Here is a 10,502-nt window from a genome sequence, read left to right as displayed (position 1 = left end):
ATGGCTGAGTGTCACTCTACAGAGACTCCCATTGACACTCATGCCAAGCTTTTGGCACACGACGGCACCAAGCTCCAGGACTCCTCTGAGTATTGGAGTCTTGCTGAGGCCCTACAATACCTCACTCTGACTCGACCTAACCTGGCGTATGCAGTTCAGCAGGTGTGCCTCTTCATGCATGACCCGTGCGAGCCCCACATGGTCTTGAACAAGCGCATCCTGTGCTATGTGAAGGGCACACTCTCCTCTGGGCTTCACATCGGCACCGGCCTTGTTCAGTCTCTGACAGCCTACTCCTACACCGACTGGGCTGGCTGCCCGGACTCTAGACGCTCCACATCCAGCTTCTGCATCTACCTCAGTGACAATCTGGTGTCTTGGTCCTCCAAGTGCCAGACCACGGTGTCTCGTTCCAGTGCTGAGCGGAGTACCGGGCTATGGCTCATGTTGTGGCAGAGTGTTGCTGGCTGTGTCAACTTTTCAGGAGCTTCATGTCCCGCTTGCTTCGGCCACTGTGGTCTACTGTGACAACGTGAGTGCTGTCTACATGACAGCCAACCCGGTGCATCATCAACGCATGAAGCACATCGAGATTGATATTCACTTTGTCCGTGAGAAGGTAGCCTTGGGTGAGGTCCGGGTCCTCCATGTGCCATCCTCTCACCAGTTCGCGGACATCATGACGAAAGGCCTGCCAAGTCCTTTGTTTACTGAGTTTAGGTCCAGTCCGTGATCCTCCCGCTTCGACTACGGGCAGGTATTAGGAAGTATATATGTATTTTAAAATGTATTTATCCTTTCCTTGTACACTTGATGTATTCCTTGTACTCCAAGCCATATTGGCCATATATATAGAGGTCACCCGCTTCATTAGAGTGTGTGGTGTTTCCCATCTACTTTTCTACATATTTGATTGTGGACAACTTGGGAACCCTCCCCCTCATAAATGCTCTTGATGTGTTACGGGCCTAGTAACCTGTTGAGGGATAAGTGTCCAATATTGTTGACTATAGGCTATAATATCACAATAAGAAATTGATTCTTTTTAGTTTACAGAAGGATTTTTTTAGACCACAATTGTCAACATATAGACTGCCACATTCATCATATATTATATACATATGTATCTAGAAAATTCAAAATATCTTATTATTTAGCAGAGTCTCTCTGCGGCGGCGCATGTGGGGAATTATTTTCGGGCAATTTTTCGCCCATTCAGGCGGAGTAAGCTCCAGCCCAGTTCGGGCCATATTTTTCTAGGTGGGCTGATTTATTCATTTCTTTCCCTACAGCCCACCAAATTGCTTTAGTATATTATGGGCTGGGTGGGGCTAATTCTTTTTGTAGGGAGGAGTTTATTATATACAGCGATTTTGGACCTGTTAGGTAACAATTTTTGTCCAAATTGTCAGTTTGTCACCTAGATTTTATAATCATATGTCGAAAAGCTAGCAAAAATATAGTCGCTCAAAGCTAAGAAGTGGGACATGTTTTCAGTCAAAACTCTTATCACACATACGAAAGGGAACGAAATCCAAGTGAAAAAAAGATAGAGCTGCCACATGCAGACCGAAAAGCAGAGCCGGGGATCGTGCAGCATTTCTTCTGACTCTCTGTTGGAGTCCATAACTGAAACCGGGCGAGGCCGTCAGAGTGTGGGCGGTAGTTTGTTATCTTCTACTTTCTTTTAGAAAGCAAAAAACAATTGATACATCACGGTGTTGATTGAGACGGGGCACATCCTTGCATCCACACCAGGCGTGACGCTTAAAATTAACAGTGGCAAAATTACGCTCGAGTCTGACACTCTGACTAGCCGTGTAACAAGACCATTGATTCTGAGACTGAGTTTTACTTGATTAATTCTGTGACTGGAGCACTCAGAATGATCAAATAAAGAGCTAGTTCCAGTGTATAGTAGGGACCATGGAGCTGCAGCTAGCTCTCTAGCCGCGTCATCCTCATGTATGATATGATGCTGCTTTCAAAAAGAAAAAATAAAACATTATAAAAAAAAAGGGAAAAAATGTAGGATACCGTGGCTCCATGTGCAACCTAGCTGGCTGCAGCCCTGCACACGCCATGCCCTTTCGGTCTTTCGCTTTTGCACCACACATACACTGGCATTCTTCCTTTGATTCAGTGGAAGACGACTGGCTGATGAGGTTGTTCTATGCAGAGTATCTGCAGCTAGCTACGAACGAAGCTAGTGGAGTAGCAGCTGTAGCATGGGATTCGGTTTGCTTTCAGAGCGTGCGCACAGCGATCTCCGGTGTCCAGACCCAAGATATTCCGTACACCCATCATGGCATGCATATGGAGGAGGGCAGGCAATCAGCCAACTGACGCTCACTTACAACTAGCTTGAACTACTTTAACTTCCCAATAATCCTCAAAAAAAAACTTTAATTACTTCCCTGGACCATCCTTATTACATGAAAATTGGACTCCGATCCTGTCCAAAGTCCAACCAGCAGTTCATGCACACACCCTGCCCACTCTTGTTTCGTAATTTGTCCATACAAACAAAGATCATACAACAAATCAATCACATTATCTCCAACACCAGAAAGAAGAAAGAATCACATAGACGAGAACAGCAAAATGAACAATCAAATGATGAACCGATCGATCGACCGACGATCTGCGAGAGCGAACGAGACAGTAATCACAGTTTCAGCTGTAGTAGCCTGCAGATAATGTATATGTAGTACGTAGGAGTAGTATCCAAGGAACGAAGGAAGCTGCTAGTGGTGGTTGAGGAAGCGGCAGTGCTTCCTGATCTCCCCCTTGCTGTGGGGCGGCATGGGCAGCTTGCTGAGCTTGACGAGCGCATCGGAGAAGTCCTCGTCCCAGAGCGTCCCGTTCTCGGCGTACTCCTTGACGTGCCCCAGCGCCTCCTTCTCCGTCAGCAGCTGCCAGTCCGAGTTGAACGTCACGATCCGGGCCAGGTTGTTGTGGTAGTAGCTGTTGTCCAGGAAGTCCTTGTTCTTCCTCAGCTTCTTCAGGAACGACGGGAACGCCGCCGCCACGGCGCTCGGGTCCTCGTCCCGCACGTTGTTCGTCACCACGGGGTCGGGCCCCGCCGCGCACTTCGCCGACAGCAGGTTCCGGTACGCCGGCACGATCTGGCTCGGCGGCGAGGACAGCCGCCCGCGGAAGGAGGAGCAGTGGCCGACGCCGATGGCGTGCGCGCCGGAGAGGATCACCAGCTCCTCCACCGTGAAGTTCTTGCGCCGGAAGTTGCGGATCAGCTCGCCGATTGTGAAGGTGGAGTCCGGGAGGTCCCGCTGTGCGTCGGCGGCGCGGGAGATGGGGCCGTCGAGGCGCCCCGCGGGGGGGTCGAAGTGGACGTGCCCGTTGCTCAGGATGCTGGACGCGTCGCGGGCGGCGAACACCACGATGTCGGAGCAGGACACCGTGCCGGGGCACCGCTCCTCCAGCGCCGCCTTGATGTCGTCGATCACCTCGAACGCCGCGAGGCCGATGTTGATCGGCGCCGTCTTCTCCGTGTGCGGGTTCGCCGGCGTCGGGTCCAGCAGCACCGACGCGTCGCAACCCTGCACCGCCAGTCACCGTCAATCGATCGGATAGCTCGATCATATGAAAAAATGAATCACCACGCACGTACGTGTCTGTAATTCACTCATGTCATATGTAGCTTAAGCTAGTGGTAATCGAGAGATGACGGAATTATTGAAGTGAGATTAAGACACTGCATTAATGAACCACCCTACTACTAGTACGTACTGCATTGCAATCAGATGGCCCAACTACTAGCTAGTGCTGTTGCTGTAGAGTGACGTGTCAAGTGTGCATGGCAAGTCATTTCGTCGGTACTGAGCGCGTAATTATATCTTTGTTTGGACCTCGAACGTGCTCGGCTCAGTTGTTGGAAAAGGATGTTCATATGTAGTGTCGGCAGGGGGGGTGGCTTGTGAGTTATTGGACCATTATTGTTGAACTGTTTATTGTTCTACTGAAGACGCTTTTTGCAGAAATAGTCTGTTGATCATATTGCCATCCTTTAGCATAGGACCATTTTTTAAAGGCATGCCCACTATTTACAAATGCGTGCCCTTTTTTCAAACAAGAAACATTATTGTTAGTTGGAGCCTTGGAGCTTTCCTATATATGCATAAGATTTTCAGGGCCTTTAATTTGGAGGACTAGTGCAACCAATGATTGATGTAGATGTGCAAGTGTGTGTGACTAACGCTAGTCATCTTAATTTTCTCTTCCTTGTAGCCCTTTCCAACTATGCTTTCCATGCTATAAAAATAAGCAAAGAGCAAATGAACAACCTCGCTCTATCTCTACATCCCATTCATTCCGCACCACATGGGTTTGCAGATTAGTTAGGAAAACTTCCACATGTCTAACAGGGACAGGATATATGATGGCCAATTCTTTTATGAACAGTGGTATGTACTACTATGTAGCTGATTATTCGTAAATAAAGATTTCATTTTTTTCCCCTGGATGAAACTGCAGGACAATGTGACTGATTGTCCAGTCGAAACTAGAAGTTATAGTTAAATGAACCCCTGGTAGTTGCACGTTAGTTATCGTTCATTTAGCAATCAGGAACACATGTAAGCTACAGTCAGCAAAGACAAGGAGGACACACCATTCCTGGGGGGCCTACCTGAAAGGAAGTCTTGGACATGTCAAATCGATACAGGGAAAAAGATGTATCTAAGTACTCCAAGGAAAGTATCGCATTCGTGACCGATTCTCCAGCTAGCTAAGCAGAAAAATAAAGTCTCTTTTGCGCGCCATGTTGGAGTGAACAACCGGCGCACGAAACTCATCCACATCAGACTATTCGTGGACGACAGCAGCAATGATGACGATTGGCGAACGAAAGATGTTTGGACAGCTTGCTAGAGGAGCTAAGCTACAAGGAACTTTCTTATCGATCGGTAAAGAAGCTCCAAAGTGATGGAGGAGTATGCCGTTAGGACTCTCGGTTGTATGTAAACGCTTTCCAGGTAGGTAAGGTGACAGATGGTTAAACAACGGTTGTTAGTGTTGACAGTTTTGGTACTTGCTCAAAATTAGTCCGTGTACAATGCAGGTGCTGCTTCGGTCGGCTGTTACATGCTTTAGGGGGGGGGGGACAATTTTTGTCACGTAAGCATGAGTACTATTTTTAGCGAAACTATGTTGGCACCTGTAAAAAGTGTGGTTGGAATGGAAGGTTAGCCCTTTGTAACCATGAACTATTTGACTAATTAAACCAATTCTCCTGGTATACTCGAGTATTACTTTTTTTTTGGAGACTAAGAAATGTCCTTGAGACGTTGACGGAATGACAGGCGCGAACGTGCTGGTCGACAATGGCGTGAGCTAGGTAGCTAGCTACACGGACGAACGAACTGAGCTAATAGCTATGGGCGGAGAGGAGCTGTGTTGTGCGTGGTGAGTTACGACGGCGGCGCGGCACGTACCCTGACGAAGCAGTCGTGGAAGATGAGGCGGACGAGGGCGGCGCCGCTGCCGCGGTTGGCCCTGATGGCCTTGGCGACGTGGTACTTGACCACGTTCTTCCACCCCGGGCAGGTCTTCTTGTAGTAGCCCAGCTTGAGCTCGCTCGCCTCCGCCGCCAGCGGCGCCACCACCAGCAGCAGCGCCGCCGCGCACAGCAGCGCCGCCGACACTTTCGTCGTCATCCTTGCTTCCTTTCGGCGTGGAGCTAGGAGGCCTGTGCCACGGGAAGCAAAGCAAGCAAGCCGGCCACGCGCGCGCCCGCGGAAAGCAACACCAGTACTGGTCACTGCAGCTGTGGTTGCATGGTACGGTGGCGCTTGGCTGCTGCGTGGGGTGGTGTGGTGGCCTGGTGGGGGTATATATCAGCTCGAATGCTCGACCGGCCGGCCTTGGCGTTGCCTGCCGCGGCCCGGCTCCCGCTGCGAATATTTTTTATTTCTGTTTAACGGCTGGATGCAGGAGCTGGAGCGTGAGTCATTGCGTGACAGGGAACGGCCAACCGGCGCCACATGGACGTGCAGTGGCGGCGACAGGCGGCACAGTGTGCACCGGCCGGCCAGTGTATGGCATCTGGTACGTACCGTACCGTACAATTTGGTAGCTGTCCATGGTTTCCTAGCTTGGGGCGGCGTGCATGCACCTTGCTTGGAATCTCTCTTGCCCATGGAGATCGTTCCAATCCAAATCCATTCGACAGCAACCAGAAAATGAACTCGATCTCGGCCACTTCTCTCTCTCTCCCTGCCTCCAGAGAGACGGGTACGGGCGTGTCTTTCTGTACCTACCTACCTACGCCCACCAAACGTAGTACTACGTAGAGCAGGGGGTAGCCGGAGCGTAGACATCTCGTGCGCTCTTTCGTGGGTTTCGAGGAACGCGCCCCACGCCGGGTCTCGCTCTTTTCCGGCCGTCGTCGTCTCTTCTAGCTGGCTCCACCGTCAGTCGTGGCACCGATACGATGATCCGTCGGTCCGTCGTCCGGTGGCGCGGCGCCGTCATGGATCCTCCCCTGTTCCGCACACACCACCACAACACGAACACGATCGCTTGCCGAGAAAGCCTTTTGATTAATTTGGCTCCGCCCGTGTTTCTGCTGATCCACATGGGCGGGCGCGCGACGGGTGCTGCTGGTACGGTGGATCGGTGGTTGCCACGTTCCGATCCGTCGCCCGTCGGTCCGTCCTGTGCCCTGCGCGCGTCTGCACACCACGATCTCGATCGATCGATGCCTCCCATCGTTTCCTCGACACACTTGAATAATGGGTTGATGAACGCATCAATCGATCGACGACGATCGATCGATCCGTCCAGTCGATCGATCAACTCGGGCCGTTGGTTTCCTAGCTTGGATGCTGGTTGCACTGCTGGCGGCCAACCCATCCGTGTCCTTCACGGCTCCTGGCAGCTAGCACGGGGCGCACGGTGCCTTGTCATCAAAGGAGTGTACGTACGTGCTCATGTTCCGTGTCAGTAGTAATCGCTGCGCCTGCGACGAGCAGCTCCTGGATCCATCTCGCTCTTCAGTCGTCCTCGGATCGCATGCATGCAGGGCGTTGGGTTCCATCCATCCATTCCATCGGTAGCCATGAATGAGCGCTACCTGCTGCTGAATGACCTCTAGGCCAGGCCAGACACTCGACTGATGCATGACGTAGACGGATCGACGCAAGGCAGCCATGCTGTCCATGCAGTTTCGGTAATCTTTGCAGATAGCTGCCACAAGGGTCTCGGTCGCTGAAGCAACACTCCACTGTTCATCCCCGCCCAGCAGCAAAAGCGTTCGCGCTGCGCGTGTTTCAGTTTTTGTATCTACGTGCCCATTATATTGTACGGGGAACGTAACCGTGGCATTTCGGACCATCGATCGGTGTCACCCCAGATGGTTACCCATTCATGGATGCCGTGCTGTGCGAACAACGTATCATGCATGGCATCGCTGGGTTTAGCTGTTGGCCAAACTATAACTGGCTAGCTAGGTACGTACTCCCTCCATCACAAATTATAAGTCATTTCAAGAATCTTGAAGAGTCAAAGCATCTCAAGTTTGACTAAAATTATAGAGAAAATTATAAAGATTTATGACATCAAATAAGTATACTATGAAAATATAATTGATGAAGAATCTAATGATACTTAGATGACATCATAAATGTTATTATATTATCATATAAATTTGATCAAACTTGAGATGCTTTGACTCTCGAAGAATCTTGGAATGACTTATAATTTGGGATGGACGAGTACAACGTAACCTGCTGCAAGGTAAAGTAAAAGTTATTATCTGATCATGGATCCATCGATGCCTCTCCCTGTGTCGTATTTTAGGTAACCCAGTAGTCAATCCGTCTTTCTGCGCGTCAGGGATATCTGGATTGGTTAACAAAGCGGGAGACGATGATGATAACAAACTCGAGCGTCAGTCAGGCCAGATACTCCGTATGTGTACAAAGCTAATTAACAAGGCAGCGCGCGCCAAACTCTAACCCCTGGCCGTTAACGTTCAACGTACGTGACGTGGACGCATCCGCGTGTCCACTGTCCACGCAAGCGACACGCAACTTGTGCATTTCCTGCCCGAACTTTTATTCAGCAGCAAGCTCCCAAGAAGGCTAGCGGCATGGGGCTCCACCAATCCAACTCTCCAGCTCCAACCTGCATGCATGCATGTAGGCTACTACACGTATAGTATTAGAATATAATGCGTGTGCGTAGCCGCCGGGCTAGATGCCGAGCATGCCCCTTTATTCCATGCAACTTGCCTTAAGATACGTGCACATCTCCTTTGCTACCTGCATTTGTCTTCTTCTTTTTCGTTGGTAATTGATGCTCATGTGGATCGATCGAGGACTTTGCTAATGCCGGTTTAGTTAGTTGCCAAACCAATGGACAGATACGCATTCCTGACTGAACAAGCAAGGCACCACCCGTGCCTTTCAGTACTATGGTCCAAATTATGCATGTGACAGGGACCTGGGGAATAGTACTGACCACTCCTCAGCACACGGCCAAAAGAGAACATGTCCGGTGTACCGAACGTACGTGTGAGGATCGTACCATTGCATTTATTTTTGCAAAAATATTAGGGACATGCAACATTTTTTTGTTGCTGTGTACTCCCTCCGTCCCAAAATTATATGTCGTTTTGGTTTTTCTAGATGCATAGATATTATTATGTATCTGGACATAAGATATATCTAAGTGTATAACAAAACCTATAAATTTAAAAAAGATAAAATGACATATAATTTGCAACGGAGCGAGTAGGAGGTTATGCACGAGAACTTCTCCCTCCCACGCTCCCTTTCACCCAAGATGTGTGCATGCAGCTACCACACGCCCTAGCTTGCTTTTCTTGCATTGTCATTTTGGCCATCTATCCTAAACTTGGAAGCCCTGGGCCACAAGTAACATGTGATCCCCTACTGGCAGGTTTTTTTTATACTCTCTTAAATCTGTTGTTCATGCGCAGCTAGAGCTGTATATATATTTTTTAGTGCACGCGCATGCATAGTACCTTTCGGTATTTTAGTGCTTAAATAGCACTCGGCATTGCAGCAAGCATCCAGATACGTTGAAATTCAGACTGCAGATTCCTTCACTGCAGGAACAAGGCTGCAACAAATTTTCAGTACGTCGATGTATGTCTCAGATTCGGGTCCAAGCTAACTAGCTAAGTATTGCACAAATATAATATAATACACTGCTATGTGTCAAACTCTCAACTGGGGCGGCTGTTAGCTGGAGATGGATGCGTGTTGCTTTCTTTCATGACTCATGACTATACTAATGTTTGCCACGAGATTACTGTACTTAACTAGCTTAGCTAGGACGATAACCATACATATGCATGCACGATGCATGTTCCATCAAGGAATGCAAATGCATGACTTGCTAAGCTATGGCTAGAAAGGGTGTCATTTACAAATTAAGCTTTTCCGAGAGTCATGATAACCGTAAAAGCTGAACATCATAACACATATATCCATTATGTACTTAGTATTATTAGCATAACAAAAAAAATTGTAATAAAGAGATGCTCGCTCACCAACAACAAAGCGGTTCATACAAAATAACAAAATCCATACAGCCATCTGTACCAATCATCATCACGTTTAATTTATTAAACTAAAGCTGAACTAAAGCTGCTAGAGTATGGTATATATAGTCAAGCTTTGCTTGGACCTCATGATGGTGCAGTGCAATTTTCATTTCGGTCTAGGGTCGATCGATGGTCTGAGCGTGCGTCGCTAGCAGGGCTGCTGGTGCGCGATGCCCACGACGATACCATACCATACCTTTGGCACCATTTCTTCTCTGTTTATTGGTTGTTTTAGGTTTTTGGGAGCAAGGAAAATTGGTTTGGATGTACGCATGTCTTCTTTCAGCTAATTTGTGGCTATAACGTTTGATTTGTTTTGGTTGTCATCTCATGTGCTTGCATTGTCCGTTCAAAGTTGGTACAGGCTACCTAGCTAGCTAGGACACTGCGCCACAAGTTACATGTGATCCCCAGTTCCCCACTAGCTAGCTAGCTAGTTGTGTAATTAAGGTTGTTCATTTGGAATATATATAGTCTATTATTGCGTTTAGTACTTAGTCCTACCAGTGTGCAGTGTTTGATTGGCATACATTGGAATTAATATAAGACAGATTTTTCTGCAGGGACAAGGCACCAACAACATACTTTCGATCAGGATTAGGGGTAGACATCTGGGGTACTATCTAGGAGTGTACTATGGTCCCGTTTGGTAGAGCTTCTCAAAGTGCTTCTCCACCGGCTTTTGGTGAAGCCCTACCAAAGGGCCAATTTCAAAACGGCTTCACCACCAAAGCCGGGGAGAAGCCGCAAAACGGCTTACACTAGAGAGGAGAAGCCGAAAAAAGTGGCTTCACCGGCTTCTCCTCTCTCTCCAAGCATTAAGTGATCATAAAATTACATATATTGCCATTGAGAAGCCGTTTTACCAAACGTTTTGCAAAACGGCTTCAGCTTCACTAAAAAAGCCACT

The 10,502-nt window shown here is 48.6% G+C and overlaps 2 protein-coding genes across 2 annotated transcripts; one reads left to right on the top strand and one right to left on the bottom strand.

Moving 5' to 3' along the window:
• On the top strand, nucleotides 1-733 carry LOC106804192 (uncharacterized mitochondrial protein AtMg00810-like). The gene is made up of 2 exons (XM_014804833.1): nucleotides 1-427; nucleotides 555-733. Exons 1-2 carry the CDS (start codon nucleotides 1-3, stop codon nucleotides 731-733), a joined length of 606 nt encoding a protein of 201 aa, XP_014660319.1.
• A 1,653-nt stretch (nucleotides 734-2,386) lies between these two features.
• On the bottom strand, nucleotides 2,387-5,925 carry LOC101763346 (peroxidase 2). Its single transcript, XM_004960351.4, has 2 exons — nucleotides 5,454-5,925; nucleotides 2,387-3,560 (listed from the first exon to the last, which is right to left on the bottom strand). Exons 1-2 carry the CDS (start codon nucleotides 5,673-5,675, stop codon nucleotides 2,748-2,750), a joined length of 1,035 nt encoding a protein of 344 aa, XP_004960408.1. The 5' UTR covers nucleotides 5,676-5,925; the 3' UTR covers nucleotides 2,387-2,747.
• Between the last annotated feature and the right edge of the window lie 4,577 nt (nucleotides 5,926-10,502).

Source organism: Setaria italica, chromosome III, assembly GCF_000263155.2.
Source record: "Setaria italica strain Yugu1 chromosome III, Setaria_italica_v2.0, whole genome shotgun sequence".
Lineage (NCBI taxonomy): Eukaryota > Viridiplantae > Streptophyta > Magnoliopsida > Poales > Poaceae > Setaria > Setaria italica.
This window is presented reverse-complemented; position numbering and strand designations above follow the sequence as displayed.

Bases quoted from the DNA above. Each gene is read 5' to 3' on its own strand.
- LOC101763346 (XM_004960351.4), bottom strand. From the start codon at position 5,675: ATGACGACGAAAGTGTCGGCGGCGCTGCTGTGCGCGGCGGCGCTGCTG. The intron at 3,561-5,453 runs GTACGTGCCGCG...CTGGCGGTGCAG, and splicing joins TCCACGACTGCTTCGTCAGG to GGTTGCGACGCGTCGGTGCT.
- LOC106804192 (XM_014804833.1), top strand. From the start codon at position 1: ATGGCTGAGTGTCACTCTACAGAGACTCCCATTGACACTCATGCCAAG. The intron at 428-554 runs GTACCGGGCTAT...TCTACATGACAG, and splicing joins TCGTTCCAGTGCTGAGCGGA to CCAACCCGGTGCATCATCAA.